The sequence below is a fragment of the Sardina pilchardus genome, chromosome 2 (assembly GCF_963854185.1).
Source record: "Sardina pilchardus chromosome 2, fSarPil1.1, whole genome shotgun sequence".
NCBI lineage: Eukaryota > Metazoa > Chordata > Actinopteri > Clupeiformes > Clupeidae > Sardina > Sardina pilchardus.
Genome location: NC_084995.1, coordinates 1,611,917 through 1,632,026, shown reverse-complemented (window position 1 = coordinate 1,632,026; position 20,110 = coordinate 1,611,917). Strand labels below are relative to the sequence as shown.

The following is a 20,110-nucleotide window of genomic DNA, read 5'->3' as shown; positions in this document are numbered from 1 at the left end:
TAAATTACAATTCTACACTTTATGTATATAGAGGTTCTTGTCACCGGGACGGTGACCTGTCAAAACTCGGGGTATATGTGACAGGGAAGGTAATGGGCATGGCACTAGGACCCAGGGGAGGAACAGTGTCTATATAGAGGGGTGGGGATTTACCTGGGCCTCTCTCTCTCTCTTCCTGAGTACACCTGAGCTTTGAACAACTGAGGCCTGCTATTGTTTGCAGTCGAGTTGGTAGGTTTCTCTTTGTTAAACTATGTATGTGTATATGTATGTGTAATGTGGGGAACATATTGGCAATAGAATTGGGCTAGTTTGGATAACTATTTTATTGAAAGAAAAGAGTAATGAAATGATGGTTAAAATGTAAATTGTCAAAGCATGGTTGGTCCTCCTGTCATATTAACATGCTGCTTAAAAAACATAGATGCCAGTCACCTGCATGTGGCCAGGGAAGGGAACTGTCCTACCCGCAAACAAAAGGTAGATTTGCCATGACACATTGCAAACATACAAAATATTATCTGTGATTATCTGTAATGTTTTATTGTATAGTCATGTGCTTTTGTCTCTTTTAGTCTCACCAGAGAAGGAGCCAACCACTGTTTTTCCCATTGTCAACTTTTATGGTTAATTAAGAAGATTGTTTGTATAGTGTGCATGGGCCATTTTGTTTTATTTCTTTAGGTGTAGGTGGGTACTGTGCTTACAATAACGGGGATCTGGTAGGTTAGTCCACGTGTGCTTGCATTGAGTCACCTTGGCCTGCTGTGGCCCTTAAAGTGTGTTACTGTTGCTGTGGGCTGAATAGCCATGATACTGGTGATGTGCTAAAAACCTTTTGGAGTGATTTGCCTGTCTTGAGATAGTTTGCCTCCATGATCTCCCTAGCGTAGTACAAACCCATTCGCATTAGTCATTTCATTGTGTTTATTTTCTGCCATCCATGTGTATTAATAAAATTGTTATTTTTGATAGAACAGCCTCTATTGCCAGTTCATTCTGATTTAGTTAGTTACACCTGTTCACACCAGTTTGGCTGTTTTGCTTTTCTTTTTTGTGTTGCAGGGCTTACAGTGTCAGATAAAGAGAAAACTGGTAAGGTACCTTCTATTTTCAATGTAAAATGTAAATGTGTATTGGTTTCCATATTGCTACTCTATTTTTCTCTTGCTATGTTGTTCTCATCCCAGTTTGGCTGTTTTGCTTTTCTTTTTTGTGTTGCAGGGCTTACAGTGTCAGATAAAGAGAAAACTGGTAGGGTACCTTCTATTTTCAATGTAGAATGTAAATGTGTATTGGTTTCCATACTGCTACTCTATTTTTCTCTTGCTATGTTTTTGTCATTTCTGTTTAGACAAATCTACTCCACAGCCTGCAGTTGTTGGGGGTCAAGGTGGTGGTTTGGAGTGTCCTGACTGCTCCAGTAAATTTTCAAATGCGTCTAATCTGAGGCGTCATGAACGTACCCATCACGGCAGAGAATATCCCCCCGTCATATGCGTTGATGCAAAAAACGGCATTTTTGTGACGCCTAAAGATCCAAGTGGACCACGTTTCCCTGTACACATGGTCAAATCTGTTGTTGAGCAGAAATTGGCATGCGAGTTGGCAGTCTGCAGGGATTTCATGAAAATTGCAACGGAGTCAGGAAATCCAGGAACTGAATGTCAGCACCTCCGCAGGACCAACGAGAGTGTGTGTTACTCTGCACCCCCAACCCTGACAGCTGCTTCTCTGCAGTTGATGGTGAACCAGGGACTGTTCTCCACCATAAGGCAGAGGGATTGTGAGCAGCTTCAGAGAAAAGCCCTTTCTGAGGCCGTTGATTGTGTATTTCCCATATTTTGGAAAGGGCAAGATCCACCTGAAAAACTAATGCACTTTTCAGTTTTTACAGGTGAACAGGAAAGTTGGTGTCCCTTTAATAGGACACGGGTGTCTTTTGACATGCAGGATGGCAATTGGTATTGTCCTTGTCGCAACCCAAGCAAGCACTGTGTTCACCGTTCTGTGTGCATGTGGTGGTTGTTTCAAGAGCGCCCCCAACTTTTGAAAGACGCAGACCAGACCTCACATGAAGAGGACCTTGACGAAGTGGAAGTTCAAGATTTTGATCCATCGGAGCACCGTACAGCCCTACGTTCAAGAGATGTCCTGCAAATGACCGAATATTTATGGAGACAAAAGAAAATACCATCAGAATTACCTCTTGAACTCTCCCAAAAAGAAAGAGAGTTGCCGCAGGGCTTTGAACCGTCAGAGGACACGTGTCCATATTGCCCTGGACCAACCCCCCCCTCCCTGGGAGACGCTGTACTTGTGACACGTCATGGTACTGTCTACGGTATGTCTTCTGTTGGAAAAGGTACGCCTATTTTCGTCTAACATTAAAAGTATGAAATGTCTTATGATTCTCTGTTTGTACTTCATTTTTCTACTCATTTTTCATTTATCTGTATTTTCACAGAAATATCGGTGTACGTGAAGAAGTGCCCTGTGTGCCACTTGACTGTCAGGTTTCAGGAATACACATCTGGTTTCCACAACTACGACAACAGGGTATTCCTTACAATACCTCTTTGCTCTCTCCTGACAGCAGCGTTGGGGGTAAGTCATATAGTCATGTGAACATATTGTAACCTTGGTTTGAAAGTTATGTATTTCTTCACATATAATCTTGTTTATAAAATATGTCTACAGAATCATATTGCAGTTGGCCGCTTTCTTCACACAATTGAGGCGCATTCAGCTCTTCGCCTCCCTATTGACACAATTAGAAAGGCATTCCAGCATTTCTGTGCATTCAGGGAATACGACTATTCATACTCCTGCGTCAGATGTGGCCACAGCCCTCCAGTGTTAATTGCAGATGCAAACTGGAAGGTTGCATTTGATGTGCCAGGTAGGAAGTAATACATTTTTATCACCCTATTGCTGTATTCCATAGAAGTGACTGTTCTGCCGCATACTTAATTACCATCTTCTAGTTCACCTCTTCAAGCGTCCTGATAAAGACCACATAACATCTGAGGATGTGGAGGTGAATATGCGTGTCAGGTGGGAGTGTCTGGAGAAGCGCTTGGTGGCCTCAGGATTTTGCACTGGTATGGATTCTTGTAAAGCTCTTAGTGACTTAATTTGTGATGTTATGCTTAAACTGTACTTGTTAAACTGGACTTCTTTTCTCCCTAGGTACCACCACTGCAAATCCTTACAACAGTCCGCTTGCATACTCCTCGTTTACTCCATGGCTTGGAGAAAGGGTGAGGGTAGGAGACGTTGTGCCCAAAACGGAAGCGTTGAAAGGCTTCTCTCAGAAGGATCAGTTGCCTTCATCTTTGTCCATGACGGTTGATGAGGACACTATTTTGACGGTGCTGGATTCCAATCCTGTGCGTGGTTTTAGTGTTAATCTCATTTTTTCTTTCTTTTTTTATCACACAGGCCGCCTGAAACTGAATGTAAAAATACAATAATTCACTGCAATGACCATTTTCTTTATAGCTGAATAGAGACGAGTTGGTGAGAGCATGCTCTGCTCTTGGGGTGTCTGGTTCCGGAAGCATCACAGACCTCGTACACAGACTGGAGGAGTTGCTGCTTTATAAAGACCTTTATCCAAAGATGTTCATAAAGCTTCAAAAGACTGGAGGTAAGGTGAAGCGGTACTGCGTGTTGGTAAAGAGGGATATTCTACATGCAAATATGTGTTTTGTTTAAATTTGAAGCATGATGAACAGAAAGTTGCATTTATATTCATGGTCTCCTTGGCATAGTTTTTGTATTGTTTGTCAGGTGTATCTTGTCTTTCACAGGTGGTGTGTTGCATCTGACATGTCCACATGCTGTTGTGTACTACCATAGTCCTCTCTGGTGGCAGGAGTCTGCAAGGGATCATGGTGATGCCTTGCTGAGCTTCAAACACCCTCCAACTTTTTTCATCTCTGATGTAGCTGGACGTGTAGCACGGCATGTGAACAACAGGACTGGTCAACAATTTTTTCGACCTAATGATGGCCGCCTGTGTGCAAGCACTCCAGAGTACATCGCTGCTGCAACAGAGAAACGTCTTCAGGTTTCTGTGCCATGGATAAATAGCCTTGGCTTCACATCTGCCAATACCTGTGTGGATGAGTCCTCCACCACTGGCCGCTTTTCAATGCCCCACCCAGTTACGGGCACTGATGGCAGATACTCTCTGTATGACCGCTTCCACCAGAAAAACCAGAAGCGTCCAGAGGAGCTTCTGAGAAGCCTCAAAATTGTCCCGGATCTGGCACTACTGGTCAACTCATCTGTCGCAGAACAGTTAAACAGAGAGCTGGCTTCTAGTCGATATTTTTTGTGCCAGATGAAGGAGAATAACTACATGTTTTCCCTGCGCTTGCTTTTTCATTTGCACAATGTTAAAATGAATAACAAATACATTCAGGCCATACAAGCACAGTCAAACCTGCCTTTGCACATTGGTCTATCAGGGACATTGAGGCTTCACAGTGAAGGTATGGTTAGTTTACCCTCCTAGGCCTAAATATGTTTTCCTGTACCTTTTTTATGACATTACAATTATTCTGCTCAACACTTTCAAAGTATATTGTCTGGTAATGTCATGGCTATAATTGCTGTTTATACTTACAGGCACCATGGCAACAACCACAAATACCAATGGTAATGCCAGTTGATTCTCTTCAAAGGTTTCTTTTGTATGGAGTATGAATCAATATTTAGCCTATCTGTGGCTTGTTTCCGTTACAGAGGCCAATCCACCCCACTCCACACCGATGACTGCAATCCAGGCTACTGACACAGCAGGAAGATTTCGACCTGATAAGTCTTGGTGGGGCCAGCCACTCAATACGGTGCAGCTTGAAAAGGTGACAATCTTGAACAATCCTGTTGGTTGTTTATGTTACCCTGCACAGAACATTGTAGCAATGTAGCCTTTTGTGTCTATTAGCTTGAAGATGCCCTTGGCAAGCTGAATATATCTGAGGTGGCCTACATGGAAGGCATATCCTTGACCAGGAGCGAGCTGCTCACAATAGCAGAACCTTTAGAGGTTGAAGGACAGGTAAGAACCTTCTCCAAATGGGGCAGTTGGGACAACGTGAGTCTCTGGCAGAAAAATTAACGATGCTCTTGCACAAGACGGTAAAGTCATGTGGCACACTGCACTGCCTGCAAGATAGGGCCCTATGTGTGTAGGGAAGTGGTAAAGTGTGAAGGTGCACAAGATTGGTATGTTATGTTGTGGATTGGTGAATGCAATTCAATGTGGAAAGCAGAGTCAAATCCATAGAGGTAGTGTCAAGTGATGCATGGACTGGAGAGTACTGTAAGTCAGGTGCGTGTGTGTAGTTTAGTGTGTTAGTCAATTTGCAAGTGTATGTGTGTTGTGTAATGCTGTGATTTGAAGTTGAATTTGTTCCTTTTCCTAACAGGCACTGAATTTCTGTTTCAAAATTTTAATGCAAATGGCAGTTGAACAGGTAACTAACAAGTAATAATATGGAAATGTTATGTTTGCCTGTGCTGGTCACAACTACAATGATGCCCTTAACTGTTTCAGAAAATTGATGTCTTCATTGCGGACAGTTACGTCACGGTCACCTGGTTGCCCCCAATGTCTGCAGATGCCATGGATCACCTCCCTGTAAGTGCCAAAACAATTATTCATCGTAGACTTTCACAGGGGGCGCAGACATGGGAATCCTGACATTGAAGGAAGGCAGATTACCATTAATTTCGCTAAAGAAGATGACTGACTCATGATGTATTCTATGTTATTGGTGTAAGAAAATGCATAGAAATAACACATGACACTTCAAGGATATGCCTTGGCTGTGCACCTAACAGTTTATTGCATTTGTCTGTAGACTGAGGTGAACTCAAAGGACTTTGTGATCCTTCCTTCTTGGAAACCAGGTCACTGGATGATATGTGTGAGTTACATGGCTTAGTACGGTAGTGTAGAACACTTGAAACAAAATTGATTCACAATTTTTAGATTAATATTGTTCAGTATTAGGTTATGTCCACCGTATGTTTGGTATAATACTTGAAGTGCACCTTCAGATCATGAAGCCCAAGATGAAAGAGCTGTATTTGCTCAATCCAATGGGAGGCCCTGTGGACCCAGCTTATACAAGAATATACAGGTTTTCTTATATAGAGAATGTTCCATGTTCAGGAAGTTCGAGGTTCAATTTTCTGCCAGTTATGGTTCCTTCTCAAATATGCCATGCTGTTTTCATGCCCCCACCAACCAACCATATATTGACTGTGTGCAAGAGCAGTTAAACAAAATATGATGAATTTGAGAAGAACATTTTTGCATCACATAAGATTCTTTCTAGCAACAAAAAAGAGCATGTACTACTCATGGCATATTATTGAATTGTGTCATTTAATTCTCTTCTATTCTATTCGACTATGTCTATGTTTTCCACTTGGCTCTTTTGTCAGAGTTAAATTGTACATAGTTTAGGTTAACTGCAGGGCCATGAGGATATCCACTACCAACCCTACTGACACAATTGTTGTAATATTAGACCATTCCCATCGCTCACGTGTTCTGCGTGCCAGCACTGCACAGCTCTTGCACAGCATCCATGCTTGAAATGGAAGAGGAGCCAAGTGTCATTCATTTTCATTTGTCTATTTTACCTTTCCCTGACATTTTACTTTTCCCTGACATTTTCACTTGTCTATTTTACTTTTCCCTGATTTAATGTATCCCAGCAGAAATGCATTTGAATGGCTTGTTTTTAAGGGATACACCACTCAAAGTAGATGTTTTCATTAGGATCAAGCTCAAAGTGAAATTAGTTTACACTGTCAATACAGGCATTGTAAACACACAGAAAAGAATGCTCTGCATTCTGTCTAATTAGGGTTGACTACAAAGAAGCAATTTTCCAAAATAAAGTGGTGTATACCTTTGAGTGAAGTTCATATCAGTGATATTCTGTTTTTCGCTACATTTTTTTCCATAGGGATATAGCCGAGGCCATCTCTCATGGTGGTAAATGGAGGGAATTTATTCTTGATGACATAAGGGTAAGTTCTATTTGGCATGTTTTCAGTATTAACACCCTGCCCATTATCTTTTTTTTTTTTTTTTTTTTTTGACTGGCCTGAAGCATCTTTTTCTTTCCTCTCACACAGGGCATTCCCAAACAGATGTCCTCCAGTACCTGTGGGATGTACATCCTTATGGTAATGTCACCTTTTTATTCCTTGCATTGTGTAAGGTTCTCTTATATTTTGATGTCCATATATTCATTTTTAAATTATGCTTATTTTATAGTATGCCATGTACCTACTCTTTGGGATGCCCTTTGACTTCACAGAGGTACGATGTACAGATTTAGTTATACATTTAGCTTTTATAACATCTCCAGAACTCATGCAATCTTGTCCTCTAATACAATTTAGATTGACATGGACAGAGCTCGAAGATGGTGGGCTGTGCAGACTCTTACCAACTTCCCAGGGTAATATAATGTGGTGTAATGTGGTGCTCTGTCTTGCTGTTATTTACATGTTTTACAATTTTATTTTCAATATGCCGTTTGTTCAGGAGAGAAGCCTGGGAAAGGGAAAGGGATAGGGCAGTGGATCCTTTCCCCAGCAAAAGACCACGTCTTGAGGTAAGGTACAGTGCCTGTGGAAAGTATTCACACCCCTTGTCTCGTAGAATATTTTATGTAGATTTTTTTCCCTCATTGTACAATCAGAACCCTATAATGAAAAGCAAAATCTGGAAGTGTAGACCTTTTTGTTTCTTCAAATAAATAATAAAAAAAACCCCTGAAATATCCACCGTATTCGCACCCTGTTATAACAGTTATGAATTGAATTCCTGTGCCCTCCACGTTGTGGAGAGGGTGTATGGTGATTGTGCGTGCATGCGTGCCTGGGGCAAATTCGATGTGCAAATGTGTATTCCTGCCCATTGGACTACAGACATCTTCTTGATTTCATGAAGTAAAATCGTACATTAATAGGATGGAAAGTGTTAATTGTATTGCAGCAACCTACTGACTTGTCTCCCCCAGACCCAGACTCTGAGAAGTGTGGCTGTCGCTGCAACTTGGGTGCAAGACAACATGCCTGCTTTCCGTGGTCATGTGGATTTCCCCCCCATGGTGAGCATGGATAAGGATCAGCGGTATGAGGCTTTGGACCAGCTGTATACCTCAGATGACCAGGACTGCCGCGTCTTCACATTTCAACTAAAACAAGACTATGAATATTTCATAGACAATTTTGACACGAAATATAAACTTGGTCACGCTCTTAGATTTCTCGAGAGGCCGGCGTGCACAGAGGCACCCACACCCCTCCCCTTGGGTGTGGACACCAGCCCCTCTCACACTAACCTCTCACACTAAAAGTAACCAAGTACCACCCCTGTTATTTGTCTTTGTATAAAACATTGCTTGTTTATAAAGCGTAATTGACTACACACACTGCACTGCCTGCAAGATGGGGCCCTATGTGTGTAGGGAAGTGGTAAAGTGTGAAGGTGCACAAGATTGGTGTGTTATGTTGTGGATTGGTGAATGCAATTCAATGTGGAAAGCAGAGTCAAATCCATAGAGGTAGTGTCAAGTGATGCATGACAATTTTGACACGAAATATAGACTTGGTCACGCTCTTAGATTTCTTGAGAGGCCGGCGTGCACAGACGCACCCACACCCCTCCCCTTGGGTGTGGACACCAGCCCCTCTCACACTAACCTCTCACACTAAAAGTAACCAAGTACCACCCCTGTTATTTGTCTTTGTATAAAACATTGCTTGTTTATAAAGCGTAATTGACTACACACAACTTGTCTCTCTTTATTATCCCCTACAAACCTACGCACTACTAATGTTGAAAGCCATTGTTATTACCTCCGCCAAGGAGGTTATGTTTTCACCAGGGTTTGCTTGTTTGTCTGCTAGCAGGATAACTCGTGATGGATGGATTTCGATAATATTTTCAGGGAAGGTCAGAAATGACCCAAGGAAGAAACGATTAAAATTTGGGAGTGATCTGTAATTTCGTCGGGATTCCAGATTGTGTATTTTGCCTAGTGGTGTAATGGTTAGTTTAGGTTCAAATGTATGACAACCTAAGAACAATGCAGGCGGAGGTCTGCGCTCTGAGTGCTTTTCTAGTTACAGTGTAAATTGTCTGTACTGTTCAGTGGTAGAGGAGTGGCATCGACATGTGACCACGTGACATGTCGATAACACGTCACTGACATGTCGATGCAGACATGTCTTTACATGCCACTTGCACTTGTCACATTTCGATTAATCATTTGATCAATGCAGGCGGAGGTCTGCGCTCTCTGAGTGCTTTTCTAGTCACAGTGTAAATCTAAATGCTTATCCATAGATTCCGTATTTGTCTGTAGAAGGTAAAACCACTTGATGGTGTTCCGTGACACTTTCCTGTGCCATTTGCCGTTAGAAATGTATCTGTAAACTTAACGTACTGTTCGGAGTGCCATTTACATGCCATTGGCATTGACATGTGACCACGTGACATGTCGATAACACGTCACTGACATGTCGATGCCAGTGACATGTCTTTACATGCCACTGACACGTGTCACATGTCGATTAATCATCTAAGCCCCTCTCGAAAATCCCCAGGATTCAGATGGAGATCTTAGTGATGGTGACCCTACAGATGATCCAGATTATCTGCCCACACCAGCAGCTGATAGTGGGGACACTTCTTTCGATTCTATGGATGAGGAGCCCATTGCCTCAACGAGCTCATCCACTGAACCTCCATCCAAGAAGAGGAGAAAGGGAAAAAACTCCCTCAAAACAGTTTCCTTGGCAGAGCTAGAGGACGAGCCTGACCCTAAATCAACCTCAGGTACAAAGAAAGGTACAAAGAAAGGTGCAAGAAGACCGTGGCAGTATGAAGACATTGAGGCATTCCAGGTTCCAGACTCAAGTTTTAACCCCCCTGATGCAATAAAGACACCCTTTCAGTATTTTAAAACACTCTTCACTGACGAGATGATTGACCATATCTCTCAGCACACCAATCTCTACTCTGCCCAGGAACTGGGGGATCCAATCAGGACCAGCCCTGAAGAGATTGAAAAGTTCCTGTCTATGTTACTTTTCATGGGTGTTTTCAACTTCCCAGCCATAGTTGACTATTGGCACTATGAGTCACGTTTCAGTGTGATAGCTGATACAATGCCAAGGAGAAGATTCAAGCTGTTACGCCGGTACATTCACTTCAATGATAATCAGCAGTGCGATGGCAGTCCAGACCGGTTCTACAAAATTCGCCCCCTTTTTGACATGCTTCGCCAGCAGTGTCTTCTGATCCCATCAACCTACCAGCACAGTGTGGATGAGGTCATGGTGGCATATAAAGGCACAAGAGCTGGCTCTCTCCGTCAGTACATCGCCAACAAGCCAGATAAGTGGGGCTTCAAGTTGTTCTGCAGGGCCAGTTCATCTGGCATCATTCATGACCTGCTGCTGTATCAGGGTGCATCCACTTTCTTCAACATTACTCTAACTGAGCAGGAGGAGGAGCAACCTTGAAGACGGACAAAGAGCTGACGAAGGAAGGACGTGGAGCTTTTGACTACAGGTCTACTGAAGGGGTGATAGCAGTGAAATGGGTTGACAATAAATGTGTTAACCTGCTTAGCAATGCCTGTGGGATCGCACCTGTTTCCTCTGTCAAACGGTGGAGCAAAGAGGCCAACACAAAGATTGCCGTCCCGTGCCCATCACTCATTCCTGCCTACAATCAGCATATGGGAGGCATTGACCTCTCTGACATGCAGGTGCACTTGTACAAGACCCCAGCGAAATCAAGGCGATGGTACTTTCCCCTTTTTGGATACATCCTTGACCTGTGCATCTCAAATGCCTGGCTTATCTACAAGAGGGACTGCAGTCTCCTGAACGAAACACCGCAGCCTCTCAAAAGGTTCCGTCTGGCAGTTGCCCACACTTTGGCACAAGTCAACAAGCCACCATCTAAAGTTGGCCGACCATCATCATCCTCTCCACCACACATGCCATCTCAGAAAAAATCCACCACCCCAAGACCCTCACAGCCACAACCAGATGTGCGATATGACAACTGTGGACATTTGCCAGTTCACTCTGACACGCGGGGGAGGTGCAACCTCTGTCCAAAGGGAGTATCAAGATGGAAATGCCAAAAATGCAATGTGTTCCTGTGTTTGAACGCGAACCAGGGATGCTTCACAACATACCATCAGAAAAAGTAAAAGAAGACCCCACACACACACACTCACACTTTCACATACACACTCACTCTCACACACACTCACTCACTCCCACACACTCACATTCTCACACACTCACACTCCAACTCACACACACACTCACTCACTCACTCTCACACACACACACACACACTCCAACTCACACACACTCACACTTACTCTCGCACACACACACACACACACACACTCTCACACACACACACACACACTCACACGTACACACATTCCCACACGTTTAGCTGACCACTTCTTTCCCACCTGATGCTGTTTTGTAGTGTTAACGCCATCTGCCAGTGTCCATTAAATGACCAGCACACACACATATACACACACACACACACACACAGTAAAAGAAGAGAAGCCCATAATCATTGCGGTTGCATAAAAGGTCAAAAGCCATTTATCAAGGGCCATTTGTGCTGTTGCACGACCTCCACATCACTGAACCCTGACCCCACTTCCCCATCTCTCTCTCTCTCTCTCTCGCGCACACGCTCTCTCTCTCTCACACACACACACACACACACACACACACAGTAAAAGAAGAGAAGTGCTGTTGCACCCCAGACCATAATCATTGCGGTTGCAAAAAAGGTCAAAGGTCATTTATCAAGAGCCATTTGTGCTGTTGCACGACCTCAAAAACAGTGTTGTAGTGTTGCCTATGCCCATGTAATTAATGACATAAGAATAAATAAAAAAGACATGGAAGAAATAACCTTTTTATTTGAGTTGTTCTTAATGTTTTTTGTATGCATAAAGGTATCTGACATTTACCATGAACAGACATCTCTACCGTTTGGTAGAGGCCTATATCTAGAAAACTGTGGGGTCTGAGTTTGAAAAAACAATTGATTTGTGTTATTGCTGTCCTACTTACAAAAGAAATGCAAACAAATAATTTTTCCATTGCTTTTTTCTTGGTGCGGACCTTAAAGGGTTAAAAATGCTTTTGCAAGGCTGTTTATTAGCAGATTTTGCAGTTTTGTGCTTGTCCCCAACCCAGACTAGCCCTCTTTGAATGGTAAAAAAATTTAATAAATCATTGAGTTGCAAGGTTAGTTTTATTTCTAAAATTATTCTATCAACACGGACATGTATATCGATAGTCTGACGTTTTAATTGACTTGTCTCGGGTGTGCGGTGGAGTGAGTAAGACTGTTGTTGATGTCAGAATGATGTTACCGTAGAAATGCGTTAGCTCAGAACCAGCGTTAGCAAAGGGGGACGCTGCAACTGAAGGAAGGGGTTAAACGCGATAAAAACGGTCTCCACCGACATACAGTGCCTATAGAAAGTCATCATACCCTTTTGAAATAGTTACTTTTTTTGTCTTATAGCCTGAAATCAAAACCCATTTTAAAAACAATCTTTTCCAGTTTTATTTACAAATTTAGCTGTACAACATCAAAATAATGAAAAAAAAGTCAACCTTTCTGAAAATTAATAAAAAATTTAAAACTAGAATAACAGGGTTGGAAAAGTCATCATACCCCTGACTTAATACTTTTATAGAGCTTCCTTTTGCTTTCATTACAGCCATCAATCTGTTTGGATATGTCTATTATAGCGTTGCACACCTAGATTGGGGAATATTTGCCCAATCTTCTGTGCAGAATTGTTAAAATCCAGTCAAATTCTGTAAGGAATGGCGATGGACTGCTCTCTTCAAGTCAATCCACAGATTTTCTATAGGATTTAAGTCAGGGCTCTGACTTTGCCACTCAAGGATATTTGCCATCCTATACTTAAGCCACTGCTTTGTTCTTTTGGCAGTATGTTTAGGATCATTGTCGTGTTGGAAGGCAAATGACCTGCCCATCTTCAGCTGTCTAGCAGAGGGACGCAGGTTTTCCTCAAGAATGTGGGTGTACTTGGCAGCATCCATTTTCCCTTCTATCCTGACCAATTGCCCAGTCCCTGCTGAAGAGAAACATCCCCACAACATAATGTTGCCCCAACCATGCTTCACACTAGCTTTTATACACAGTATTTCTATTCAGCGTCATTTCCACCTCAGCTGTAGTTCAGTTGAATTATGTAAAACAAATATGAAAATAATGTATTTATGTTTATTTCAAGTTCACAATATGCTGCTAAGTCCAAAAGTAGCTAAGTCTGACATGAGGGTGTGCTAATATTGCAGAAAAACTGCTAAAATATCATTTCCGCCACTGTCATTTCCACCTCCGAGAAATTACAGGCATAACTTTGGACATGATTTATATGAAATTTGTGTGCACTATTTGCATGCTCTCATGACATACTTGTGCTTTTGGACTGAGAACCTTATATCACCATTCCAGTACACTCTATATTTATTTTTATTTATCTATTTATTTAAGATGCCGAAGTCGGTGGCCAAGAAGTCACAGGAGTACAGGGACAGAATAAAAGCTGATCCTGTTAAATATAAACAGAAATTAGAAAAGGACAGAGAAAGATATCAGAGGAAAAAAGAAAGAGGAGTAGTGAAGTCAATCATAGAGCTCTCCAGTAAGGAGAAGGAAAGGAAAAGAAAACAATTCTCATCTGTGCTGAAAAATAAATTTGGGATACACACATATAACATGAAGCACCAGTACACGACAATCCGCCATTTCAAGGACAAGATGGGAGAGGGTAGCCTAGAAATCTAGACGCCCCTAGCGGCAGCAAATGTAATTTGGCTGGCGGGGCAGTCAACACGATCCATTGAGCCAGGGAGCTGAGAACCCCCACCACCAGCGGGCCAATCACAGGGCTTAACATAATGGTGACTGACATGCGACCAGAAGTTGCGACGGTAACGCATCCTGTTATTTGAAAACAAGAAGATGATTCGTTTAGCGTTATCCTATTGCGTGGAGAGGGAAGGTTACGCATCCTGCTACTTGAAAACAAGAAGATGATTTGTTTAGCGTTATCCTATTGCGGGGAGGGAATTTGAAAGACAACTGTTTATCCCACCCCTCCGATTGAGCCCTGTCTACGGTGAGTGTCCAGACCCTACATCTTGATGTGGGTCTGGCTCGTCAGGCTAGGGAGAGGGAGACTTGATTTCACATCTGGATTTCTCAGAGAATTACCTCTGCAAATACGGCAGTGAAGTTCAGTCAGTGCAGTACGGTGACTCTCACCAACAGGCCACATTGCACACGGTGCCTATACGACAGGGAGCAATCTCAATATGTTCCCTGAGCACCTCCATGAGGCATGATCCTGCCACGATTTGGGCCCACACAAAAAAGGTTTTGCTTTTTCTCAAGGAGCAAAACCAAAGACTGACAACTCTTCATGTCGTCAGTGATGGGCCAACAACCCAGTATCGATCCAAGAAAAATTTCTTTCTTCTTTCCACATTGCCTTTTGAGATGGGGTGGACAAAGGTAACATGGAACTTCATGAAGGCTGGGCATGGCAAAGGGCCTGCAGATGGAGTAGGAGCAGCGATTAAACAGAAGGCAGACAGAATGGTTGCATCTGGAAAGGACGTATCAAGTCTAAAAATGCTCTTTGATGAACTAAGAGCTTCAAAGACGAACATCAAATTGTTCTTCATTGAAAATGAAGAAATTGAGGCAATTGATGCCCTTCTGCCCAATAACCTGCAGACTGTTCGCGGCACAATGAGCATCCATCAAGCATACAATAAGCATACTAAATTCAAATAATCTAAGATTTACTGTGGGCCATTACATAACATTAATAGTCATTTGACAATGACAATAATTAGTTTGTGTCATTCCAGATTGTTTCAGAGAGTCCTGGTGTGATCTCCTGGCGCATCTTAAGCTGCTTCTGTTCATCTCCAAATGGCTGCAACTGCTTTGATCCACAAGTTGTGACCTTCCAGAAGGAAGGGTCGGTTGCCCTCTCACAAGGCCCACCAACACAGCAAAACACATCCATCAATGTGCTGCAGCGCATTGAAGAAGTCAATGATGGAGATGCATATCCAGGCATTATCCAGGAGGTGGATGCAACTGCAGTCATGACAGCTGTGTCCTTGTTAAAACAATGAGTGGTAAAGGCAGTAATCGGTTCTTCTGGCCGATGCGTGATGACGTTATCTGGTATGAACCAGACAATGTTCTTGGTGTCATCCCTGAGCCTACACCAGTGACTAAACGTCATGTTCAAATCAGTGCTGATGCCTGGCAGGAAATTTGCCAGATAGTTGAGTTCAGTGTGTCTCTCTCTCCCTCACACAAACACATAATAATCATCATAATCATAATAATGTGCGTGCGTGCGTGCGTGCGTGCGCGCATCACAATGAGTGAGGTGTGTGTCAGTGAGTGAATGAATGTGAAAATGTGTTGGGGCCTCGTGGTAAAACCGCCCCTGCCCAGGTCCTAGTGAGAGCACTGAGGCTGGTGAGTGGAACAGAGCTTTTCTATTCTAGGACTGATGGAATTTGCGAGGCAGAGTGTCATATCAGGCTCAGGCTGAAGTCGTGATCTGTATTTGTTCTTTAGGTATGTAAGAGAGGAAAATCCACTTTCACAAAGATATGTAGTAGCAAAAGGTAAAAGGAGCTGCATTGTTTTTGCAGTCAATTGAGGGAAGTCTTTCTGGCAAGAGATCCAGAATTGGATGAGTGGTTTTGAGTCATATGTATTTCTGTATGTACTGTCAGTGGATAGTTCAATGAGCTGATCTTCCTCTATCACTGTCAAGTTTCAGCCATCTGCTGCATTGTCTTTGAATGGGAACTGTATCCATGTCTTGTCTTTGCGCCACAACTCAGCCTCAGAGAAGTATCTCCCAAATTCATCTTTGAGTGCCTCCAAATGTGCAACAATTGTGCGTGTTAGGCGAGGAGACAGCACTGCTGATTCACCTAACTCTTCCACAGATGCATAGGCGTCGATTGCGATGGGGACGGTGAGGACGCGTCCTCATCAGATTTCGTCAGGAGTCATTTTGTCCCCACCACTTTAAAAAAAAAAAAAAAACCCTCGAGCTCAATTTGGCTAAAAACTAAAAAGTAGCCTAAAGTTCATAACACATATAGCAGCCACCAGAGCCGTATCTGGCTCTGGCAGCCACAACTGCAACATTGTTACTAGCGCTGACCTGGCGTTATGTTAAAAAATCATTTGTTGCAACTTTAGAACGATGTGACCGGGCACCCGGCGTCCTCTAATTTTGTTTGTAAATGGGAAATACTGTACGTGTAGCCTATTGAAGTCAATACACGACATACAGGGTACTTCAAAAAAGGAATAGATATGCCTCTTCTACAAGCAACTGGTGCATCCACGGCTGGGGACAAGTTGATCAAAAAGAGAAAAATACCGGAGCAGCAGTTATAAGGCTTAATGTTTTTTTTTTGTGTGTTATATTTTATTGTAGGCTAATGCAAAGGTGCACAGCAACAGTCTAACGTTTCGATTAGCCTACATCTTCGTCAGAGTCTGTTATTAACGTTCTGCTAGATGTATACACATCTAAACTCAGTAGACGTAGACTTCGAGGGGAAATTAGCTTTGTTTTTAAAATATGACGACGAGGACCTCAACGATTGGCCTTACTTTCCTTCTCAAACTATGTTGAAATCGCATCTTTCACAGCCCAATCTTAAAATTTTCCCCGGAAAATGGAAGGGTCAGCCGGGCCAGCCCCGAATCTTTTGAGCGCCTCGACAGTCGAGGTCACGACATGTCACATTGTCAACATAGTAGGCTACATGGGTAGGCTACATGAAGCAGAACATAATGGGCCATTATGTCTAATGCTTTTTGAAAACGTCTGTCTTCATCATAAAACGTGTCGGACATCACATTTTTGTATTTTATTCATTTACATAAGTAATTAGGACAGTGTCTTTCAAAACATGACCTGAGCAAAAGATGATAAAGAAAATGAATGCGTCATTGTACCCAGCACTTCTGAAAATGCACTTCCGAATGCGTTTCTGTCCCCAAATTTCAAACCAAACTGACGCCCATGCACAGATGGAAACATAGAAAAAGTGCCCTCCCTGACTCGTTCAGCCCACCTCCTGATTTTCTTAAAGGGATAATCCGGAGTGAAATGCACTTTAGATACATTTTTCAGACTATTGGGAGTACATACGTTGAGTTGACACCAAAATCATGTCATTCGGATGTATTTTGAGAAAGTTCGAGCTCACCGTTTTTAGCCAAAACTCGTTAGCCTGGAAGTGACGCGGGCATGTCTTTCGCCGCTACAAAACGCTATTTTTATACCTCTTCTACTGTTCCAAACAACACTACACTTACGTGGTAGTGAGTAGAGGGTCCCTAAAGCCAAACCGACGTATCCCCACGTCTTTATGTGGTCGGATAGAGAGTCCAGAATAAATTCAATCGAGTCAGTACCTTTCCGGAAATGTCGCTGTTGCAGCTGGCAACGCTTTAACAACACTTTATTAACATTTCTGGAAAGGTACGGACTCGATTAAAGTCCTTCCTGAATATTTAAACAGAGTACACTTCAGACATAATTTACCATGATACCATGTATGTGTGGTTACGTGCAGAAGAAATAAAACTGTCATTGTTTAAACTAAATGTAAACAATACCATGACCGGAATGTTGTTAGAATGTTGTGATATGAAGTCGCAGCTACGAAAAGCTTCGTAAGTCTTTTTATTACCTCATGTGAAACAGCATGCACGAGCCAAAACAAACAACGCTATTTATTTATGTGATGTATATACTGCAGGATAGGACATGTACCATGCCCAGGAAGTGGTCAATCCACAGGAAACACTTTTGTAGATCAGAGGAGTTACCTGACTGGAGTAAAGAAGGCGGCAAAAGTGGGCGTAGTTAGCATAGCTGTCACTTGCATTGGCTCTGGCTATTGGTATCCACCCATCCATCCATTCATTCAGGGGCCATACTACGAAGGAAGCTCAACCTACCCAGATGTAACCCACAGGGGTATTTCACAAAACCTAGATAAGGGATTAACCCGGGATGTTTTGGTTATCCTGGATGAACTTACCCTTGACTCGGTTTCACAAAAGAGATGCTACATAAGTTGCCATGGGAATTTATTCTCTGAAGCTAGCCTGCTCCCGACCAGGCTAACAGCCAAGATAAGTTTATTCTAATGGTAATTACATTATCTGATTGGTTCAGCTAGCTGTCATTCAAATCAGACCTGCATGCAATTTTTGAAAGAGCTGTATTCCATTGATATACTATTTGCTACTTGCATTTACTCGCAAAACACAACAGAATGTCTGCCCAATACCATTTAGATATCATTTAAATTATGGTGGCCTTATAATTAATTACAAAATCGTTGTTTGCATCTTTTTTTGACTGACGTTTGATGAATAGCCTACTGTAGTAGTTGATTGGAAGTGGAGGGGACATATTTCGAAGGTGTTTTCAACTAATTTGGTTTAAAGACAGAATAAAGATATAGTCATACTTTGTGCATCTTTGCGGAGGCAAGCGCTTTCTTAATGACGTTGCGTGCCGAGACAAGGAAGCTCTCACACATGGGTGGTGCATACGTAAATTTGCATTCAGTTGGTCTGACACACCTACTCCCGCTATGTAACAGAAATAATCATGATTCCCCATCCAAAAAAGTAAAACTTTACCTCGTTGTTGTCTATATCAAAAGCGGTTGTTAACTTTGTGTGCAAGACGCTATTTTTTGCGTCTTTTTTATTCCAACCGTGAGTTATTTGGGGGAGAAACGAGAACGCGCACACATCCCCAATAACTTACACCTGGCTTGACATAGACGCTCCTGTTCATCCTGGATTGGCATTAGTGAAACGAGTTTAGCAAGGATGACTAGAGAACGCTATGTCAAACCTGGCTTTATCGATTATCTTGGATGTCTTAATTCTGCTTTTGTGAAATACCCCTCTGGGTTACTTTGCTAAACCGGGTTTGACAAAACCTGGTTATCTTCATTGGTGTTAATCGGTACTACGACGCTGAGTAAGAAGTTGATTTGTTGAACTGGGGTTAACCTCATCGGAGTTGGTGCGCGTTCACATAAAATGGGCGGGCTGCAGCGCAAATCACCACTTTTAATGATGACGCGATCACGCTATTTTACGGATAATGAATGCGCAATGATTATAAAAAGTTGCGAGGAATTAAAACCCACTTTACGATACATCAAATACGTCGGCAGCAAACAAAGCAAGACAAGGCTGTTGGCAACGTAGGCTATTGCAGATCGGATATACAGTGGGTACGGGTTGAGAATGCACCTTCTCCCGCGGGACTCCCGAAGAGATCCCGCAGTGCGTCAAGCCGATTTTTTTCGAGGCTAAGGCAATGTACCCAAACAACCACCAGGTGGCAGAAAGTTTCAACTGCATTTAATGATGAAGACCGCATATCCGTCAATAGTCGACTCCTTAATCTCATTGAATCATTAAAATGAAGGTGATGACTGGCGAAATTATTCAAACGACACTTCAATGAACCATTGTTGAAATGAATGAAAATGGTTATAGAAATCGCCTACAGCCAGCGTTATAAGAAATATATAAGTAGCCTAATAGTTAAAGTCTTCTTCCGTATTAAACAGATAGCCTACGGGACGCTCTTTGTTCCGTAGGCTATTTTAAGGAACTACTCAATGCACACACACTGGGTAAACTGGCGCGCTACAAACATTAAAATGTCAAATCATATTTATTTCTCTTTGTCGCCATGATATTGGGGGAAACGCGGAGAGGCGAGATGGTCAGTCCTCGTATTTGTTCTTCGCGTTTCGTTATAAGAAATATATAAGTAGCCTAATAGTTAAAGTCATCTTCTGTATTAAACAGATAGCCTACAGGACGCTCTTTGTTCCGTATTTTAAGGAACTACTCAATGCACAC

At 42.5% G+C, this 20,110-nt stretch overlaps 2 protein-coding genes across 2 annotated transcripts; both read left to right on the top strand.

The window, feature by feature from the left end:
* Positions 1 to 943: 943 nt before the first annotated feature.
* On the top strand, positions 944 to 5,131 carry LOC134059102 (uncharacterized). Its single transcript, XM_062515663.1, has 14 exons — positions 944 to 947; positions 1,066 to 1,095; positions 1,225 to 1,254; positions 1,355 to 1,897; positions 2,036 to 2,128; positions 2,468 to 2,607; positions 2,701 to 2,902; positions 2,988 to 3,104; positions 3,193 to 3,392; positions 3,505 to 3,652; positions 3,816 to 4,502; positions 4,639 to 4,668; positions 4,756 to 4,874; positions 4,958 to 5,131. Exons 1-14 carry the CDS (start codon positions 944 to 946, stop codon positions 5,129 to 5,131), a joined length of 2,517 nt encoding a protein of 838 aa, XP_062371647.1.
* Positions 5,132 to 5,437: 306 nt separating this feature from the next.
* Positions 5,438 to 8,654, top strand: LOC134100134 (uncharacterized). The gene is made up of 8 exons (XM_062553206.1): positions 5,438 to 5,489; positions 5,570 to 5,653; positions 6,996 to 7,059; positions 7,168 to 7,218; positions 7,310 to 7,354; positions 7,438 to 7,496; positions 7,583 to 7,652; positions 8,061 to 8,654. Exons 2-8 carry the CDS (start codon positions 5,577 to 5,579, stop codon positions 8,394 to 8,396), a joined length of 702 nt encoding a protein of 233 aa, XP_062409190.1. The 5' UTR covers positions 5,438 to 5,489; positions 5,570 to 5,576; the 3' UTR covers positions 8,397 to 8,654.
* The last annotated feature ends 11,456 nt before the right edge of the window (positions 8,655 to 20,110 follow it).